Consider the following 21414-nt stretch of genomic DNA (forward strand, 5'->3'; position numbering starts at 1 on the left):
GCCGGTTGTTGACTGGGGGCCTCAGGTCTTCTCCACAGGGGCCTCTCCACAGGACTTAGCTGGTTTCCTCCACGAAGAGCAATCGAGGAGGCCCAAGAGGAAACGGCAACACCCTTGATGACCGAACCTCCAAAGTTACACCATCGCTCCTGCTGCACTGTATTGGTCGAGGCAGGAATGTGCATCCTCTCGATAGAAGAAGGTCAAGAAGGTTTCTTGTAAAAGAAAGTGTGAGATGGGATGGCCGTGGCGTTTTGGAAAACACAATCTGCCAAAGGGCCTACCACTTGAAGAGCACTGGGAGACTAAAAAGCACGGCCTGTTTTCCAGATGAGCACACTAGGGTTTAGAGTAGTGAAGTAACTTGTCTGAGGTCTCACATCTGGTAGGAATGACGAAAGTCCAGTTCTAGCTCCTTGTCCATGCTGGAGTAGCCTTCCAAGTCACCGCCCTGTCTCCCTTATGCCGTGGTAACTAAGCATCGCTGACTGTTCCACCTTTCCAGCATCTTCAGGGTGTGCGATGCTCTCTTCATTCGAGTGTTTCAGACCATTCTTTAGGTCTCTTTCTATACATAGTTGTTTTATTGAGCTGTGGCTCAATGGAAGCAGGTTTCAACCAGCTAGAGAATCCTTCTTACTAAAGTGCTGAAGCAATGAAAAAGTTCACATTTCCCAGTGTTTTCCATGCTGCTTGCTTCAAAAATCTCAGGGATGATGAGCACCATGTAATTTGTGTGATCACATTCTGTTTGATTATCTGAATATTACATCGGATTTATACTTGAAACAGGGAAGAATTAATCACAGCTGCTCTCGGTAGTTCCCGTATTACTCGGTCATCTTCGAAAGGAGGTTTTTTACCATGCTTTGATGTTCTACCTGCCTGAATGAAAACTAAAAACCCAGCTGCCGTAATCATCATCTGTTATTCTTGGTTCCAGGTCAAACTTCCCTTTCCTGTAGATCAAATCACAGATCTCCCGAGGAACGACTTCCAGATGATGATTAAGATGCACAAGCTGACCTCAGAACAGTTAGAGTTCATTCACGACGTCCGGCGGCGCAGCAAGAACCGCATCGCGGCCCAGCGCTGCCGCAAGAGGAAACTGGACTGCATTCAGAATTTAGAATGTGAAATCCGCAAATTGGTGAGTTGGCCCTCCCATTGCTCTCTGCACCCTGGAGTGACAGGACTGATGCAAAGGTACAGCAGGGAAGGCTGAAGAAGTCAAGGGAAGGGTCGCCATTCAGGGAAGTTTGGGTTCATTTGTAAACACGTTTCTCAGCAAAAATAATAGCTTTATATCCACCATGGGTGTGTCTGTGAGGGTGAGTAATCACGTGTCGATATTTTATGTAGAGGTTGTTCTTTCCTACTTTCCATTCAGCGTGTTCTAATAGTTAACATTTACCACATGCGCATGTGGACCAGGCATTATTCTGAAGTATTTTTGTAGGTTAATCCTCACATCAACCCTACGACTTAGATACTATTTTATCTCCATTCACAGAGGCAGAAACAAGAGTGCAGAGGGGTTAGGTAACTCCCCACTCTGTGGCATAACTTGGCTGCCAACCCAACTGTCTGATTCCAAACCTTGTGTTTTCTCCTGCCTCCCACAGAGGAGTGGGTTAGAGGTAGGACGCCTGCCTGCTGTGAGGCAGCTCAGCTCCTGAAGCCCTTCCCTGTCCCAGGGTCCTTGATGTTGCAATTCTGCCTCCAGGTGATTATCACGTCCTCCCTGTGCCTGAGAGTATTTTGTGTCAGGAAACAAGCTCCCATCCCCCAAGCTTCCTGTCCCTCGGAGCTGTGTGCCCCTTCTTCGTGAAATGCAACCTTAAGCTACAGGAATAAACCCAGGTGGCCTCACCCCTGACCAGCTTTGCAGGCAACCAGTGCAGCCTCATTCAGCTGGGCCTTTCTGCTGGCCAAGTCCTGACACTGATCAGCTCAGGTGCCGAGAGTGTGTCAAGGAGGGAGAGGGAGGCCACACAGTGTGGTCATGATCTACGCTTGGGTCCTCAGACTGCACGCAGCAATCCTTTGCCTCCTGGTAAGCCACCGTCCTAAAGCAAACCTAAGAGCCAGGCGTTTGAAAAGCATGAACAAATGTTACGAGTTATTTTTTAAGACTTTTTTTTTTTTATATGTATTTTTTATTGATTTCAGAGAGAGGAGAGGAGAGGAGGAGATAGAAATATCAATGCTGAGCCGAAACCGGTTTGGCTCAGTGGATAGAGCGTCAGCCTGCAGACTGAAAGGTCCCAGGTTCGATTCCGGTCAGGGGCATGTACTTGGGTTGCAGGCACATCCCCAGTAGGAGGTGTGCAGGAGGCAGCTGGTCGATGTTTCTCTCTCATCGATGTTTCTAACTCTCTATCCCTCTCCCTTCCTCTCTGTAAAAAATCAATAAAATATATTTAAAAAAAAAAAAAGAAAAGAAATATCAATGCTGAGAATGAATCATTGATCGGCTGCTTCTTGCATGCCCCACGCTGGGGATCCTGGGGATCGAGCCTGCAGCCCGGGCATGTGCCCTGACAGGGAATTGAACCATGACCTCCTGGTTCATAGGTCAATGCTCAACCACTGAGCCACACTGGCGAGGCAATGTTATGGGTTATTAAGATAGTCCTGGACCTCAGAGTCCTTTTTATTATTTAATTAACACCCACCAAGCCGGGAAAACTTGCCCATCTTCAGTGGCTCCTGTCATGTACAAATAAAGCCCACACTCCTCAACCACACAGCTGGTGCTCTCCAGGAGTCAGGCTGTCTTGCTCTCCAGCACCCTTCCACTCTCTCCCTACAACTTGACCCCGAATAAAATCAAACTGTCTGCACCCCCCACCATCTCCTACTCTTCACACCTCTGTGCTTGTGCCTCTGTTGTTTCCCCTCCACCTCGGACATCTCCCTGTTTATCTTCTCTAACTCTACCCGTGCTCTTTAAGACACAGGTAACTGTCCCCTCTCCGGAAGGCCCCTTCCTGAGCCCCTGTGAGGCTGGCACCTGCCCTGGAGCCAGTCTGACCTCTGGCTTCGTGCTTGTCACATTATTCGTCTTGCGTTGTCTGTGTCTGCTGCCCCAGCCCCTTGCCCGAGACTGTAGGTTTCGTGCAACAAGGACAGTTAGGTGATCATCTCTGAATGTCCAGTGCAGACCCATTGAAACCTCTCGGGAAATGTCCGTTGACCTAAAATTGCAACTGGGTCGTGGAATTATGAATGACTTCTTTCTTTTAGATTTTTCTTTAATGTTGTTTTAAGAACAACAAAACGTTTTTCATTTAAGCCAAGCACCACATTGCTGCTGGTGAGTGTGGGCCTTCTGAAAGCCTGCTGGGCTTAGGTGGGGAACCAGGCCAGGCTGGGCCCACAGGTACCAGTCGGCAAGGTCTTAGGCCCAAGTCTGTAGGAATGCCGGGCCGACACTCTTCTTCAGGCGATAGGATAACCCTAACCACCCGTATTTGAGAAATGCCCAATTTTTGTTTAGCATTCCTCTCCATGCGACTGTGTGATATAAACAAATAATAAGTCTGCGCCACACACCAGGCAGACATCTAAAGCTCTTGCTAATACTGTTCAGTTGGGAAGCCAAGAGGGCATCTGGTTTGCGCCCCCCCCACCACCACCACCCCTTTTTTGGAAACCCCTTAAGGAACATGCGGCATTTCACCACCAAATGAAATGCTCGTCAGTGTACAGCTAGCTGTGCCCTAGTGCTTCCCGCTTTCAACCAAGTCTTGATGTGTGCAGTGAGCCAAAACACCGCACACATAGTGTTTCATCCTCTTCACCCCAGAAAGTGACCCGGGACATTTTGCAGGTCAGTGGGTGTGAAGGGGTCACTGGCTGGGCCAAGCTGATGTGGCAGAATTAAGATTGGGATTCCCTCAGAGTCCCCTCCCAGGCTGTGTGCTGTTGCCTCTTCACAGCCTTCCAGGTTACAGCACAGAAGGTCCAGGTTGCACAGCCTGGATGGTTTTGGCTTCTTACCCACCGCCCTCTAGCTGGGAAGCTGCGCCCACTCGCCTGGCCTGAGTGGCAGGTGGCTCTGGCAGGGCCAACTCTGATCCCGCCCACAAGTCCCCAGCACGGCACTCTCACTCCCCACTCCCACGCTGTCTCCGGCGTGCCACTCAGCTTCTGCAAACTTGCATAATGTATTTCTCTCGAGTTGCACTTGTACATCTGTTTATTTTTCATTTTTAAAACATGTTTTCTTGGAAAATTTATAAATATTTTAGCAGGTGCCCTTTCCCCATATAAATCTCTGTCTCTGACAGACTTGCACGCGCTGCCTGGCACACTGCATTGGAGATGGGCACGTGCAGCTCGTGAGGAGCCCCCACGTGCCTGCCGGGCTGCGTTCGAGATGGGCACGTGCAGCTCATGAGGAGCCCCCACGTGCCTGCCGGGCTGCGTTCGAGATGGGCACGTGCAGCTCATGAGGAGCCCCCACGTGCCTGCCGGGCTGCGTTCGAGATGGGCACGTGCAGCTCATGAGGAGCCCCCACGTGCCTGCCGGGCTGCGTTCGAGATGGGCACGTGCAGCTCATGAGGAGCCCCCACGTGCCTGCCGGGCTGCGTTCGAGATGGGCACGTGCAGCTCATGTAGGGAGCCCCCACGTGCCTGCCGGGCTGCATTTGATTTAAGACATCTGCAGCTTGTGTAGGAGCCCCCACATCAGATGTGTGCCCCCCACCCTCTCACTCTGTCCCCTGCTTCATTTTCTCTCCCATCCCCACTCCACGCTGCCCTCGATGTGTAGTTTCTCCATGTCGCTGTGTGCCCTCTCTGGAGCCTCCTGATCCTCTCTCCTCACACAAGTAGTTGTGGTAAAACTTAAACCCCTCTCCCCTCTGGTGCTAAATTCCTCTCTCTGAGGGGGTGATGGACTTGAGAAGCACAAGAGCTTGTGTGGAATTTTCCTGAAGGAAAACACCTGAGAACCTCGGTCTCCACAGCCCTGTGTGCCCTCTTGCTGTCCAGAGAGAGTCAGCCTCACTGCCCGGTCCCCAGCCGTCCTAACCAGCATCTGTGTGCTCAGTCTGCGACGAAGGCCAGCGAGCCTGCTGAGGTTAGATGGAACCATCTGAAATGTCCAATAATCACATTTTTTAAATTTCCATAGCTTAAATATTTTCAAGAATTTTAGGTTCATAGCCAAATTGAATAGCAAACACATAATTTCCACGTGCCCCCTGCTCCTGCACACTCCCAGCCTCTCCCATTATCAACATGCCCCACCAGTCACATTTGTTACAATTGGTGAACCTACACTGGCGCATCAGAATCGCCCAGCTGCCCTGACTGGTTTCGCTCCTTGGATAGAGCATCTGCCCAAGGACTGAGGGGCCCCGGGTTTGATTCTGGTCTGGAACACATACCTCAGCTGAAGGCTCCATCCCTGGCCCTGGCCGGGGCCCACCGATCGATGTGTCTCACTCACATCAATGTTTCTCTCTGTCTCTCCCTCTCCCTTCCACTCTCTAAAAATAAATGGAAAACTGTCCTAGGGTGAGGAGTAACACACACACAAAAAAAAATCACCCAAGTCCACAGTTCATATGAGGGCTCACTCTTAGGGTACAGCCCATGGGTTTGGACAAATGTATAATAAACAACATAATACCATGTATCTATCACACAGAGTAGTTTCACTGCCCCAAAATTCTCTATGCCCTGCCTATTCATCCTTCCCACCCCACCCCACCCCCCTGGCAACCACTGGTCGCCATGGCTCTGCCTTGCTCAGTTATTTTTGACCTTCAGAAATGGCAATATAATGCATCTAGGGGAGATTCTCAGCTCTTGGTTTGAGACCAAGAATTTTCCAGTTGATCCCCTGCAAACCCCAAATTCTAAGAAACAGGAACCTTGACTCCCAGAAGTGCTCTGAGCCCCAGCCAGTTTGGCTCAGTGGATAGAGCATCCGCCTGTGGACCAAAGAGTCCCAGGTTCAATTCCTGTCAAGGGCATGTACCTCGGTTGCAGACTCCCAGCCCTGGTCCACGGCGTGTGTGGGGCAACCAATAAATGTGGCTCCCTCACATCTGTGTTCCTCTCTGTCTCTCCCTCTCCCTTCCACTCTCTCTAAAAAAAAAATCAATGGAAAAAATGTCCTCGGGTAAGGATTAAAAAATAATAATTTAAAAAAATAAAATCTTAAAAAAAAAAAGTGTTCTAGTTGGTGGTGATTTTACTGGTCACTTGGCCAGGCCACCAAGAGGGACAAAGAGCTGCCACGGGGGAGGTGTCAGGATCGGTGCCCGTCTGGGTGGGCAGCTCAGCGATGAGACCTGGAAGGAGTGCATGTCCAGGCTCCCGGGAGGCATATGTTTTGAGTTTCTAGAGAGCCCAGCAACAAGGTCTCCCTCCGGCGCAGGCTTGACCGGGTGTCTCTTGTTTCCCCGTGTCCAGGTGTGCGAGAAGGAGAAGCTGCTGTCCGAGAGGAACCAGCTGAAAGCGTGCATGGGGGAGCTGCTGGACAACTTCTCCTGCCTCTCCCAGGAAGTCTGCCGCGACATCCAGAGCCCCGAGCAGGTCCAGGCCCTGCATCGGTACTGCCCTGTCCTCAGACCCATGGGTCTCCCTCCAGCCTCCAGTATTAGCCCCGCGCCCTTGGGCGTGGAGCAGAACCTTGCCGCCCCTCCGTGCGCGGTTGGGGACACCGTGCCCTGCTGTTTGGAGCAGGGTGCCGCGCCGCCCGGGCCCCCCTGGGCCCCCAGCAACGCCTCCGAGAACTGTACTTCTGGGCGGAGGCTGGAAGGCACTGACCCAGGAACCTTCGCGGAGAGAGGGCCTCCTCTGGAACCCAGGAGCCAAACGGTGACCGTGGACTTCTGCCAGGAAATGACTGATAAGTGTACAACCGACGAGCAGCCCAGGAAGGATTACACCTAGTGACGCGGCCCGCCTCCGCGTCCTCACACCTCCCCACCAGGTGGCGCTGTCCAGCTGTCGTCTGGAAGAACCGAGAAGGAATTGGTGCACACTACAGCGGTCTCAGCAGCAATACTTTCAGCAAGTATTCCCTCCTCTCTCCACGCAGGAGTGATCGTTACCTTCACAATGGTGCTACCCCTTGCCCCGGCAAGGAAAGACAACAGTGGTGACACTGTCTGTCTGTGGGTTAATTTCAGTCTTAACAGGGATAGACTATAACACCTCTAGGACCCAACCACGGATTTTTTTCTCAGTGGCCCATGTCACAAACCCTATCTCAGGAATTTCTTCTGAATGTTCAATTTTTTTCATTGAAGACAGCTTCTATACACATCAAAGTTTTATAGCTAGACTGTACATATTATATATAATATATATATGAAATATATATCTCTCCATATGCAAAAGTCCTGCATGCCTCAACTTTCTCATCCTAAAACTGGAAACTTCATTTCTCATTGACAGACAGGTTCCAACATTCCTCTTCTTTTGTCTCTGATGCTAGAACTAGTTTGGCAACTGTTAACATGGTCTTTTTTTTTTTCTTGCTTCACAGTTCAACTTTGATTTGTACTTATTTATGGACAGAATTCGATGTTGGAAGTCTTCATTTTGAGGTTTTTGTTTTCAGACAGCCTTTTTCTGTTTGGTTTGGGTTTGGCACCGTCAGGTGGTGTCATCTGAGTTGGTGGGTTTGTTGTTTGTTTCTGCAGACACTGTACAGTCATGGTCAACTTTGCCACTTGCACTGAGTTTTGGGTCAAACCTATTTTCTTAAATGAAGTTGTAACTTCCGTATAACTCGAGTATACTGTATATTCTTTGCTTTTAGTTTAAAATTAAAACACTTTAGCTCATTAAAAAACCACTCAGGTGATAATTATGTAGGGAAAAAAACAATCTTGCCAAATAATGAATTCATCCTAGGATGTGTCGACAATAATCTGCTTGAATATTTTTCTATCTCACCTCCTCCCCACCTTTCCTAAGCAAAGTTGAAATGCAGATGGAGAGTTCGGAGTTGATGCTGGATGTTCAGATTCCTAAGTGGGGAGAGAGTTTGGGCATCTCACTCGAAAGTGCATCGAAATAATAGGCATTGACTCCTAGATATAAGTCAGACCTGCTTTCTCACCCGGGGAGTAAGTCCCATTCATTTCAGCACTTCATCCAGCCTCGCCTGCCCAGGGAGTGTAGTGCGGCAGGACCTGCTACTTGGAAGGACTCTGGCCTCCTGGGAGAGCTCACCCGAGGGGGTGACCTGCAGCCCCAAGGCCCTGCCTCTGCGCGGCTGTCCTGGGTCAGTGCAGCTCACCCCAGAGTCGGAGAGAGCAGGTCAGACTGAGCCTAAGGTCTGTCCTGGACACAGGCGAGAGCATTTCTTCCTCCCTTCCTTCCTTCCTTCCTTCCTTCCTTCCTTCCTTCCTTCCTTCCTTCTCCAAATGCTTCGAGTTGAACTCTGAGGTTTTCCACCAGTCTCTTGTCCCCAGGCAGATTTCATTCTGAGTCTTTGGACGTGGTGTGGCCAGGAGCCCGCCCTGACCCTGCCCCCACCACACTCACACCTGCCCTCACCTGATGATCATTTTCTTCTCTTGCTGCAAAACTGGTTGGCTTGCAACCCACAGAGAGCAGCTTCCCTTGGCTCTGAAGGGTTGGGGGGGGGGGGTGTGGGCCCCTGGCCACGTTTACAGAAGAGGGTGCTGAGACCCCGCCCCAGCCGCAGAGGAGGAGGAATCAGCTCCCTCGCTCCAGCGGGCCCAGCCTGGCCAGGGGAAGAGTCCCTAAGGGTTTGATGTGGGGATGGGGTGGTGGGCACTGGGGACTAGATGGTTGACTCTGTTTCTTTATTTGTGCCATTGTTTGGACAATATTAAAGCTGCATGTAAAGGGGGAATTAGTATATGATGTAGGCGAAAGTGAAATCATAGCAACATGTTTTAGTATTATTAACTTTTTTCTGTACAAATATTAGCGCTAAATGTTGGAATATGTATGAATGCCAGAAATATGTTGGTTCACGCTGTAGGATTAAAACACAAAAAAAGGCTTTTCTTTTAAACTAGCTCCACTTTTAAAACCTGCGTCTGGGTTTTCGTTTCCTCTCGTGTGTGTGTGTGTGTGTGTGTGTGTGTGTGTGTGTGTGTGTGTGGTGTGCGCATGCTTGTCTCATTGAGCTCTGTGCCAGAGCTGCCCCTGTCATCGCGGTTGTTGGTATTTCTCCGCCTAGTAGACAGGTCTTGTGCTTCACCAAGAGGTCTGCCCGCCTTTGGGGAAAGCTGGTGACAGTTCGAATTTACAGTCAATGTGAATCATGTGATCCATCCCAAGTCTGTGTTACGGTGGAGTCAGCCAACAGTATTTTGTTTTTGAACTCTCTTGTTTTCCGTTTTTAAGTGACCTCCTCTTTTTCAAAAAAGGAATGTTTTCTGCTCAGATCATAACCAGGCCCAAACGCCTTGTTGGCATCATTTATCCTGGTAACAACTCACGTGCAACTGGTAGTCTTGACCACATTCCGTTCACCCTCTCCCTGTGGGTCGGTCCGCACACACCTGTGCCGTGGCCGCTCCCAGTGGGAAGGGCTCTCTTTCTTTCTCTCCACCCTAACTGGATCCACCTCCTCTTCTTGCCAGCCCCCACCTCACTTTTATTCCTCTCTCCAACCAAACCCTTGCTGTAGGAACTGGTTAAAAACACTGCTTGAAAAACTGTCTTTCGATTTCTTTTTAACAACTTGTTCCGATTTTGTTCACCATCCACCATGAACAGTGACTAACTTTGTGCAATGCAACATGTCCATGTCTGTTACTGCTCTAAAACATGTGTTTGTCAAGATTATTTCCTGGTTCATTCAAAGGGAGGACTAGCTGGGGACCAGAATCCAAATGGCCTCAAGTGGAACTTTTAAAACCAGCCTGTTCCTTCCCCTGGGATCCCTTAGTGAAGCCTGTGTCTCGTAGGAAAAGGAAAAGCAAGTTAACCGTAAGGAACAGTGTTCTTTGGGGTCTTTCTTACCAAAATAAAGGACCCTCCCACCATGGTCTGTTTAGGAGGATCCCTACGCCAGCCCAGTAGGGGCTGGGCTCTGAGTGTCTGGGCCTGGAATGGGTCAGGGCAGGGACAGTGGAGGTGACGAGCTAACAGCCGCCTGAATCTAGCCCCCCCCCCCCCCTTTGTTCTATGTGTGTCTCCAGGCAGCCTCACTTCCTTCAGGTTGGCCAGGCTTCGGGCAGGCGAGTGCTTTGCTGTATGTGTTTGTTTCTCTGCGTTATCTGGGGGTGCCTTGAATAAATGAACTTTATTACATACTGATTCTGGAACAAAACAGTTGCAAAAAAAAAAAAAAAAGGCTGGCAGTTCCTAGGCCCTCCTGCTTCTCCCTCTGGGTTCCCTGGCCATGACTCCGGCGTCAGAGGTGAGCTGCAGCAGACGGTGTGATTTTGTATAGTGTACAAGTAATTTATTAACTGTCTTTCTGAAGGTATGCTGCTTTGAAGATGCACTATGATTTTGGATTTAATCCTCGTCTTGCTTTCCCAAGGAACTTTAAAAAAAGGCTGTTGATTAGCAGGCCAACTGCCACTTCTTGAAAAGGAGGGCAGGGAGCCAAGTGAGGGCCTGCATGGGAGGACTGCTCAAGGTCAGGTGGGCACAGTGTCGCGTTCAGTGCTATTGCCAAGAGGTCCACACCTACACTCTCTCCTTTAATACTTTATGATGGCCATTCAAGAAGAAGAAACAAACAAAAGTGTAAAAATGATAAGCCGTTTAAGAAACCACCAAGTCCTGCCCTGTGAGCTGATCCACTGTGGGGCAGCGTAATCCTCTGAACACAAGCAGAAGCCTGCCAGGCTCTCTCAAAGCCCTCCTTGGTTCCCTAGGTCTATACATCACACCCCATTCAAGCTGGGAGCTGCATAGGAAAGGACTTCAAACCGCTCCACTGTCGCTTCGTGTGGAGGAGTCAGATCTAGAAGGAAGCAAGAATCAAGTTTTTTCCTCATCACTGTAAATAGACTAAAGAACATAGCGTGTGTGTGTGTGTGTTTAAAGAATAAAGCTGTTCACTGGATCATGAGTTAGTGTTTCTTGCCCAAATAGAGGATTTTGTTGTAGGTTCCGTTTCTGGCAGGTCAGTCCACAGCGCAGGGCCCTGGGTGGCCGTGGGGAGGCATTCTGTGTTCAAGCTGTGTGTTTCTAACACTGCCCAAGCCATCTCATGACCCAAGCATCGAAGATGGATGCTGCAGAGTAGAAAATATTTGCACACAAATATGTGCAAATAGTACTTGTACATAGAAAATAACTATTGTGGCAGATTAAGGATAAATTATTCAACTGACGGTGCAAAAACATTTCTTGCAAAGAAAAGTTAAATGTATAGTATTTTCCTACACTCCACCCTGGGAGGTAATATTTATATCAAATGGCTATCGGTGTGTTTTCATTGTGGAGATGATTTCATGGCGTGGTGTGGTGTGCGCATTTCAGTATCAAGCAATGGACAGACAGCTCTGACTCTCACGTTCATTCCAGGTTATTGACCTCAGAGGAAACCATGGCCCTCCTTAGAAGCAGAAGTGCACCCAGGCCATTCATTTCAGGTAGACTGGCATTCAGTGCCAAATGCTCCCGTGTATCAGGAAAGGGGAAAGGACTTGGACACAGTGGGGTTTTCCTACAGACTGATGCTTAGTCTTCTACCGAAACATGTCTGGAGGCAGAGGGGTGACCTCCGCTCGAGTCCCCACAGTGCACTTTGCATATGTGAATGCTGGGGTGCCCATGCACGCTGGGACGTAGACCTGCCACTTCCAGCGAGTAATCAGGAAGATTCCAGATGCACTTGGGAGCTTTGGGTGCTGGTTAGACACCGTGAGCCATTCCGGGCAAGCACCCACCTTTGCTTGGGAGGCCAAGAGGGACTGTGAGAATTTGTTCCAGAACCAGTCGGATGCAAGTGCACCTCTAATACATGCCTTACAAACTCCAGAGGCCATATTCAAAACAGGGTCTTCTCAGTGTATGCAAGGGGCCACAGCCCCGCCTCTCCTCCTCCCCAGGTCGAACAATACGGACAGATTTCACACATATCTACCTGTATAACCCTCTGTACCTCTCATAACTGGTCAACGACTGTAACAGGTTACATCAGGTGTTTTTCTACATACTTTTTACACAGATTCTATGCGATTAATGTAACTTAATTCAGTGCATCAGTTTATTATACTAGTTCTTAGGCTTGTCTTTTACTTTCTAAGTGATTGTGGTTTTTCTTGTGGTTTTTATTGTAAAGATGAAAACAGCTGTTGATGCTTATTCTCTGTAACTAAGAATTTTTACCTTTTTTGGGGGGGAAAGCGTTGCTATGAACTAATGAATTGAAACTTCATTTACTCATTGTAAATACACTATTGTGCAAAAAAAATTCAATTGAATTGCTAGTGTTAACTAAATTTTGTCTAGACACCATTTCTGTTGATGAAATAAAGACACATCATTATGCATTGTAAACTGGTTTTCTCTGCCTCGGATCCCTGTTACAGACGACACAGCTGGTGGCCTGAGGAAATCTCTGCTGCCAGAGAAGCCATGTCTCTTCCTCAAGTTCATACCCTTACCTGTTACCTGACTGATCTTATCAGAAGTCTAAATATGTGATCATTCCAAAGTGATTCCTCAACTCTGAATTTTCAAAACCCCTAGTGCCTATGAGAGCAGATGAAAGACATTAAATCCAATTTCCTGGTTTGGGTTTGGTGCTGTCGCCTATGCAAAATGTCACCACTGGGGGGAGCTATGGGGAGGGTGTTGTTTCTTACAATGACATGTGAACCTGCAATTATCTCAAACCAAAAGCTAAATGAAAGTAAACAGAGAAAAGAAATCAACACCAAGATACAAGGAGGGGCAGGGCAGGGAATTTAGAATTCTGGTTAGGGAGTAAATACAATTGAGCGAGAAAAGCCTATTTGATAGTTCAGTCTTGGAGTTTGATGCCAAGGGAAATGGAGATATTGAGTGGCAGGCAGGCCAGACGACGGTGAGGAACAGTGGACACAGAAGCGGTTGGCTGAGCTGTCAGTGAGGCTGTAAAGGATGTGTTCACAGGATGTCTGGAGAGAGCACCCTGCTACCCAGGTCTGGGCTTCAAGAAGTGCATGGCCGGACCGCACCCACCAGATGGGAAAACCGAAGTTAGAAATTGCTGAATTATGCTCCCTAGTGCACCTCCGAGGCACCCTACTGAGTCATGGGGGGCCTCCAGGGAACATATTATGGGGTTTGCATCCCATCCCCAGAGATTCTGGTTTAATTAGAATGGGATGAGTCCTGGGCATGAAAAAAAAGTAAAGCTCCCAGATGACTGTAACTTGTAGCCAGAGTTGAGAACCCTGCTGTGGTTCAGCAGAGGGTCCTGAGCACCCATGCATTGATACCTAACACAGTCGCCTATGAGGCGCCGCTACAGTGTTTTGGACAGGTTCAAGCCGTGGACTGATGAGAAGGCACAGTCCTCTCGTGGCCACATGCAAGTCCCAGCTTGGAGGGCAGAGCCTTCCCAGCACAATTATAGCCAACAGCTGTAGTTGTAAGCTTGAGCCTATGGTCCGAACACATGGCCCACGTGCCTGAGTGATAGAGTTCAGGTGCATGTAGTTGCGTAGGGTTGAAACCCACAAGAATGTTGTAAACAACTTGATCATGCCCTTTGCCTCGTGGCATCTGCCATAAAATAAAGACACGGCTTGTGGGCACTGGCGCTGTCCACCAGAGGAGCAGCGTCCCACCGAGACCCAGCTTTCATTCTCTTGTCTGTCTTTTCTAAGCCTTTCATCGCCTCCACTCAGGGTCACTGAACCAGGCTGAGCTGGCATGAGTATGCTATGGCCGTGCCGGCTCCCCACAGTCTCCTAGGTAGATGACTGGTCACTGGCAAGAAATGAGTATCAGTTTGAGAGAAGCATTTTAGGAGAAATCTAGGTAGGATGATTCATTCTTGAGGTATGCTTTAGTGCAGTAAAAATAATAATCTCTAAATTCATAGGAGATATGAAACTGGGTTAGAGGGATTCAATCACTATTAACACAAAGAAAGAAACAAAGGAAAAACCAAGTATGTGAGCTCAACCAAGTGAGCTTAACAGGGAAGTTCTACTTCTAAACCTGGAAGAGTTGTTTAATGAACAAAAGCAGTTTGGAGCAGTGGGTAAAGCAAATGTCATTCTTTTTTCCAGAATTGAAAAGAATCTACAATAAATATCCATTATGTCTTACAATGGTCAGGGAATGTTTATTCCACAGTGGCTGTTCAGAGAACGAATTAAAATCGATATGATATTGATTTTAGTCTTTGTGAGATATATCCCCAAATATTTGTATATGACTTTTAAATGGCAGAGCTATGAAAACAATGGCGTGAGACAAGGGCACCTCATGGTTATGAACAATCCCTCTGCTGATCCGTTTTCCACACTGTGGCAGAAAGAGCTTTCTAAAGTGACTCTGACCCGGTCACTCCTCTGCTCCACGTCCCCTTTGAGTTCTCCATTGCCGCCCTTCAAGGCCTCCATGCTCCCTTCTCCAGCCTTCCCTCCCTCCACAGCCCTCCTTCCACCCTGTGCTCCACCAAACGTGACTCCCCAGAGAGCCCTGCTGTCACACCTCTCCCTTTGCCTGTGCTGTGCCCTCTACTGGGATGGCCTCTTCCATGGACCCCAGTTCTCCTAAGCCTGGAAAACTCACATCTTTGACGACGCAGTTCAAAAGTCACTTCAACTATGAAGCTTTAGAAGATGCGGTACAGATATACAATCGAATATTACTCAGTCATAATACAGAGTGAAATCTTACCATTTGTGACAACCATGGATGAACCTAGAGGAATTATAAGTGACATAAGTCAGAGAAAGACAAATAGCATATTTCACTTATATGTGGAATCTAAAAAACAATAAGTGAACAAACAAAACAGAAAAAAAAATATAGATACAGAGAACAGACAGGGTAGCCAGGTGGAAGGGGAATGGAGGCTGGGTGAAAAGATGAAGGAATTAAAAAGTACAATTAGCAGTTACAAAATAGTCGCCAATGTAAAGTACAACCTAAGGAATCTAATCAATAATATTGTAATAACTTGGCACGGTGCCACTTAAGTACCAGACTTATTGGGGATAACCACTTTGTAAGTTATATAAATGCCTATCTAATAACTGCACTGTACAGCTGAAACTAATATAATCTTGAATGTCAACTGCAATTGAAAAGTAAAAACTATGAAGCTTTTCCTGACCGGTCCATAAAGAAGTGACCACTCCCTCCTTTGCCCACCTCCATATCATGCACCTTACACATTATCACATTTACATGTTTACCTAACTTTCCCTTTTATGGCAGAGATGGTATTTTATCCATTTACACACCCAGCACTTAAAAGTCAGATGGATATAAAGTTTTCAATTAAGTTTATTTCATGAGTTGAATTTCTTGAATGAATTAATTTAACTTTCTATAAATTAACCTCCCCCTCCTCCTCTCCCTCTCTCTCAACACAGACATATACACACCATGAAGAAGGAAATGGAAGGGGCCAAAATGGAACACTTCTTGTAATAGTTCCTTCATCAGTCTGTCTTTACTTACCATTGATGTTCTGTGCCCATTGGCTGAAGGCAGAGCAAGGGGCTGTTTTACTGATGCAGAAAGCACAAGCTAGTCCGAGAACTGAAGCTACCTGAGTCACTGTGTAGCTGTCCCTTTTCAGATAGCAGCCTGGACAGAAAGCTGCCCTTGCGACTGCCCGAGCGAGATCTGTCTGTCCAGACTCCTCTCTCTCTCACGCTGCCATTGCTGCCTCTGCAGTGACTGTGCAAACCTGTGAGAGGCTCCCTGCGCGTTGCCAGTCCTGGGACTGTTTCCAGGTTCCTATTGCATAGGATGGACAATGCCTAGAAGGCATCATTGTGCCTAGCCAGTACTGGGACATGGTATTCTGTATGCCAAAGGAAGAATGGTCAGGTTGCTGTCCCGGGTGCTGAATTCTAACACAGTCATCCCAGGGACATGGGATGTGGACGTGGAGCTGTCCGCTGTGCTGACCCTCCTCAGCCCAGTCCTTTTCACTACCACAAGGATCTACCTCAAGTGGCTTGGGTTGTGGGATTTGCCACAAGGCTTTAGACTTCGGCACACTGACTTGGATGACTTGTTGCTGATTGTTGGCTTGAAGTAGATTCTTTCAGACAAGGGAGAGCAAATCATATACTGCTGAGGCACTGAATATTTTCTCAAATGAAATGGAGGGGCCCTTTCATCGTCAATGCCCTTATTGCCTGACTTCTCATAAAGTGCCCTCCTGATTTTCCTGATTCCCAGATGGGATAGTTCCAGTACATTAAGGAGCTAAGAGATGGCTGCAATGCTGTGCACAAAGAGCATGAAAATGGTCTTCTCTGTGGGCCTGGATACAAAGCAATCCACTACATTGGGGCATGGAGGTTGAGTATATTTGTAGAGGGAGTGCATTTGAAACCCATAGAGAATATACTGGCCTACCATAAACCCTACTTCCAGTACAGGTCTGATCAAGATGTGTAAGACAAGTATGCGGTAGACATCCTTTCGGAGGGACTTTATGGATCCTCTTCTGCTCTTGTAACCTCCTCAGTTCTCTATCCTTTGTTACTCCTCCAATTCCAGCCCTGGATTCTCCATGTGGGTTCTAAGGTGTGACTTTTTCCTCTGCCTCTCCTTTTCAAAGGCCCTGAGTTGATAAAGGACATGGCCCATATACACCAGAGAGGGAAAAGATACGAAGATGATCAGTAAAACCCAGAATCTGGTCAAAGAGATAGGGAACGCATCATCATAACAGATATTGTTGCAACCTGGCTGCTGGGTGTTGCAGGCAAAGGCTGACTGTTCACCATCCCCAACATCTTCAGCAGCCACACCAAGTAGCAGCATTCGGAAAATGAAGAGGATGGTCAGCCAGATTTTCCCCATGATGGTTGAGTGGGAGTGAACTTCCTCTAGAATGTCACCCAATGAGCTCCAATCCCCCATGGTAAGAGACTAATGCCTGAAATAGAGAGAACACGGAGGTTAATAGCACCCCTGGATGTAATGTATAAAGACTCGGGCTCATTAAAACAGCAGATTGTTTTTTCATGCCAGTAAAACTGCGAATGGTTTCCCAGCCCTAATATTTATGGACCATGCTTGATGAAATAGGATGGTTCCAGGGAATATCCAATTTTGAAAAAACACTAACGACCCTCCACAATCTGATCCAATATCCTTTCTATCCTGTTCTCTCCCACACAAAGTTGACTGTCATTCTGACATGTGAATTGGCCCTCATGTTTATACAATGCCGTCTATTCCACAATTTTACTCATTTTTCTACCATCTGAGATGCCCCATTTACCATACGTCCTACATGATCTTAAATAACTCTGACTGTGGCACTGTACCTCACATGAGTTGCATGATGGTTGTGGCATGTGGTCTTTGCACACAGAAGGTATCACTAAATAGCAGTGGGCTGAATTGTCTTTTCACTTTAAAACTCGGTTCCTCTCCCAGGAATAATCACCAGCAGAAAACAAAGGTCCTCGTTATATATTATCCATGCTCCCACTCAAGACTGAAAGTACAAATGAGGAAAACAGAAACCAGCCAAATACACCCTCTGATACTGGCACAGAATAGCAGGAAAGATTAAGAAGACACAGAAACAATAAGCAATAAGACATGATTACATTTTTCATGGAAGCTTTGCTAACTTAGAGGAAAAGTGAATATAAACTTCTCTAGCAAACTTGAGACCTGGAAAAAAATGGAAACATAGCTGACATGAGTAGGTTATTTGGTTCACACTGAAAAATTTAATGTTTTTCAAGGTTCAATGAGGCTAAAATACTTGGTACATTAAAATCTTCTAAGATGTGGAAGACTTCCAAATGTGAAATATATAAAGAAAAAGCAGGAAAGTGCTATTAGGTTAAAACAAATAATGAAACAATTTTCTCTTTCCATAAATCATTCCTTCAATATTTACCAAAATCTTTCTAGCACCTAGTAGATGCCAGGAAATTCAACAATGAACCAGACATGCCTGGTCCAGCCCTCACAGTACTTAGTCACTAAGGACTCCCACTAACATATAAAATGAACCAATAGTGTAAAAAAGCAAATATCAACTCAAAAATACAAGAAAAAAACATTAAATTGTTATATTTTCCCTACTTATCTCCAAACACAAATACAGGGTGGGGCAAAAGTAGCTCTACATTTGTTTGTATAGAAAATAATACAATCCTATATAATAAAGAACTAATATGCTAGTGGCCGTGATGCCCTCATGCTGTAACAACTGTTCAGCAGGAGGCTGAACATGCGTGTAGGAGTGGAGCTGCCGCGTTGCTCCACGTTGCTCCGGAGATGAGATGGAAGCGGGGAAGCGCCCGGAGGAGGCAGGACCATTCCATGGCGGGGAGGGCAGGAATGAGAGCCCATAGCGCCCCCCTCACCAGTCCTTCGCCACCCACTGCTCGCACTCAGCGCGCCTACCGCCCACCTGCCAGGGGAAGGAGCACAGCGCACCACCAGGAAGTGGCGCTCGAAACTCTGTAGCCGAGGGGAGGCTTCCACGCTCTCCTCCAACGCCATGACAGGGCGGAGACACCGCATTGCTCCAGAGCCGGGGCAGAAGTGGGGAGGCACCCGGAGGAGGTGGGACCAGCCCGAGGCGACTCGTGGGACCAAGGGAGGGGCTTAAGGTGACCAGAGAAGGCCGGAGGGGTCAGGGGCGGGGCCAGGTGCACTCGAGTTCTGGGTGGAGAGGTTAGGGTGTCAAGGTGGTGCGGCAGGCAGGTGGGCATGGTGTGCATGGGTGGGTAGGGCCATGCAATTTCATGCACTGGGTCACTAGTAGTTAGTAAATAATAATACAAGAATAACTGTTATGTACCCACTACAGTAAACCTGCTTTTGCCTGACCCAGTATAAATTCCAGATGGACTAAAGAATTAAATCTAAAAAGGTTAACTCTGAAAGTATTAAAATAAAATGTAAAAGAATATGTTTTACAATCTTGAAGTAGAGGAAGGCTTTTGAGGAAGGCTTTTTAAGTACAGCAATGGCAGAAGTTATAATTGGAAAAATATATAGATTTTTTCCCCAACAAAACTGAATGGCAGAGTGGGCACATCCATAAAAAAGGATGAAATCTTACCATTTGTGCAGCAGGGTTAGACCTAGAGGGCATTATGCTAAAAGAAGTCAGATAGAGAAAGACAAATACCATATGATTTCACTTATATGCAGAATCTAAAAAAACAAAACAAAAACAGACCCAGATACAGAGAACAAACAGATGGCTGCCAGAGGGGAGGGAAGTTGGAAGACTGAGTGAAAAAGGTGAAGGGATTGAGAAGTACAGATTGGCAGTTATAAAATAGTCATGGGAATGTAAAGTACAGCATATGGAATATAGATAATAATATTGTAATAAGTATGGATGGTGCCAGTTGGGTACCTGAAATATAGGAGCGGGGGGCGGGGAGCACTTTGTGAATTATGATTGTCTAACCACTATGCTGTATACCTGAGACTAATCTATCTCGTATCCTATCTAATAAAAGAGAAACATGGTAATTGGCGTACGACCGCTACCCTTCCCATTGGCTAATCAGCGAGATAGGCAAATTAACTGCCAGCCAAGATGGCAGCCGGTAGCCAGGCAGCTTGAAACTAACATGAGGCTTGCTTGCTTCAGTGACTGACGGAGGACTCCAACGTTCCCCGCCTGCCTTGCTGGCCTCTGAGCCTGCAGTTTAAGAAACCTGTAACAAATATAGAAGCTAAACAAAACCCCAGAAACCAGCTTTCAGCGAGCTGGGATCTCAGAGCTGGAGTTATACATTGTTTCGATTAGAGAACCTAAACAAACCAGATACCTTCTTTCAGCAGCAGAGGCCTCAGAGCTGGAGCCAGAGCTAAAGCTGGCCCAGAATAAAAAGAAAAAGAAAAAGAAAAAAAGGAGCAGTTGGGAGCTTCAGTCACCCGTCAGCCTGAAAACAGCCCTCAGCCCCTCACCCAGACTGGCCAGGCACCCCAGTGGGGACCCCCACCCTGAAGGGTGTGTGACCAGCTGCAAACAGCCATCATCCCCTCATCCAGGCTGGCCAGGCACCCCAGTGGGGACCCCCACCCTGAAGGGTGTGTGACCAGCTGCAAACAGCCATCATCCCCTCATCCAGGCTGGCCAGGCAGCCCAGTGGGGACCCCCACCCTGATCCAGGAAACCCTTCAGGGCAAACCAGCCAGCCCCCACCCATGCACCAGGCCTCTATTCTATATAGTAAAAGGGGAATATGCCTCCCAGCACCTGGATCAGCGGAGCAGCGAGGCCTCCAGGCACCGAGATCAGCGTGACAGGGGGCAGCGCCCAAACCCCCTGATCACCCTGTGGCTCTGTGTGTGACAGGGGGCGGGGCCATAACCTCCCTATCGGCCCTGCTCTGTTCCTGACAGGGGAAGGCGCCCCAACCCCCTGATCGGCCCTGCTCTGTGCCTGATAGGGGGGAGCTCCCCAACCCCCTGATCGCCCTGCGGCTCTGTGTGTGACAGGGTGCGGCACCCCAACCCCCCCACCCCACGGGCCCTGCTCTGTGTGTGACGGGGTGCGGCGCCCCAACCCCCCCCCCACGGGCCCTGCTCTGTGTGTGACAGGGTAGAGCCATAACCTCCCCATCGGCCCTGCCCTGAGTGTGAGAGTGGCAGCGCCCCAACCCCCTGATCAGCCCTGCTCTGTGGGTGATAGAGGGCGGCGCCCCAACGCCCGCCCCCCCACGGGCCCTGCTCTGTGTGTGATGGGGTAGAGCCATAACCTCCCCATCAGCCCTGCCCTGAGTGTGACAGTGGCGGTGCGCCAACTCCCTGATCGGCCCTGCTCTGTGGGTGATAGAGGGTGGCGCCCCAACCCCCTGATCGGCCCTGCTGTGTGTGTGACAGGGGGCGGTGCCCGAACTCCCCTATCGGCCCTACTCTGTGAGTGACAGGGGGGAGCTCCTCAACCCCCTTATGGGCCCTGCTCTGTGAGTGACAGGGGGGAGCTCCCCAACCCCCTGATTGACCCTGCTCTGTGCATGACAGGGGGGAGCTCCCCAACCCCTATCGGCCCTGCTCTGTGCATGACAGGGGGCAGCGCCCCAACCCTGATTGGCCCTGCTCTGTGCGTGACAGGGGGTGGCGCCGCAACCTCCCCATCGACCCTGCCTTGAGTGTGACACGGAGCGGTGCCCCAACCCCCCAATCGGCCCTACCCTGAGCGTAACTGAGGGTGGCATCGCAACCTCCCGATCCGCCCTGCTCTGTGCATGACAGGGGGCGGCGCCCCAACTCCCCAATCGGCCCTGCTCTGAGCCCGACCAGGGGCTGCACCTAGG

At 48.6% G+C, this 21414-nt stretch overlaps 2 protein-coding genes across 7 annotated transcripts in view; one reads left to right on the forward strand and one right to left on the reverse strand.

Annotated features, from left to right (window-relative positions):
• BACH2 (BTB domain and CNC homolog 2) overlaps positions 1-12474 on the forward strand; it is a 359490-nt gene extending 347016 nt beyond the window's left edge. For 5 of the 6 annotated variants that reach the window (XM_036316333.1, XM_036316330.1, XM_036316331.1 and 2 more), the window contains 2 exons: positions 944-1150; positions 6434-12474. In XM_036316333.1, the coding sequence (XP_036172226.1) occupies positions 944-1150; positions 6434-6916 (690 nt within the window). In that variant the 3' untranslated portion in view covers positions 6917-12474. Of the gene's footprint in view, positions 1-943; positions 2168-6433 lie in introns of those variants that run through there. The other variant, XM_036316335.1, reaches the window with a different exon arrangement.
• A 2833-nt stretch (positions 12475-15307) lies between these two features.
• On the reverse strand, positions 15308-17911 carry GJA10 (gap junction protein alpha 10). Its single transcript, XM_036317474.1, is given in 5 exon segments — positions 15308-15845; positions 15848-16195; positions 16198-16571; positions 16573-16639; positions 16642-17911. Coding segments are annotated over 5 exon segments (1368 nt in total). The 5' UTR covers positions 17027-17911; the 3' UTR covers positions 15308-15651.
• Between the last annotated feature and the right edge of the window lie 3503 nt (positions 17912-21414).

The sequence above is a fragment of the Myotis myotis genome, unplaced genomic scaffold, assembly GCF_014108235.1.
Source record: "Myotis myotis isolate mMyoMyo1 unplaced genomic scaffold, mMyoMyo1.p scaffold_m19_p_7, whole genome shotgun sequence".
In the NCBI taxonomy this organism is placed as follows: domain Eukaryota; kingdom Metazoa; phylum Chordata; class Mammalia; order Chiroptera; family Vespertilionidae; genus Myotis; species Myotis myotis.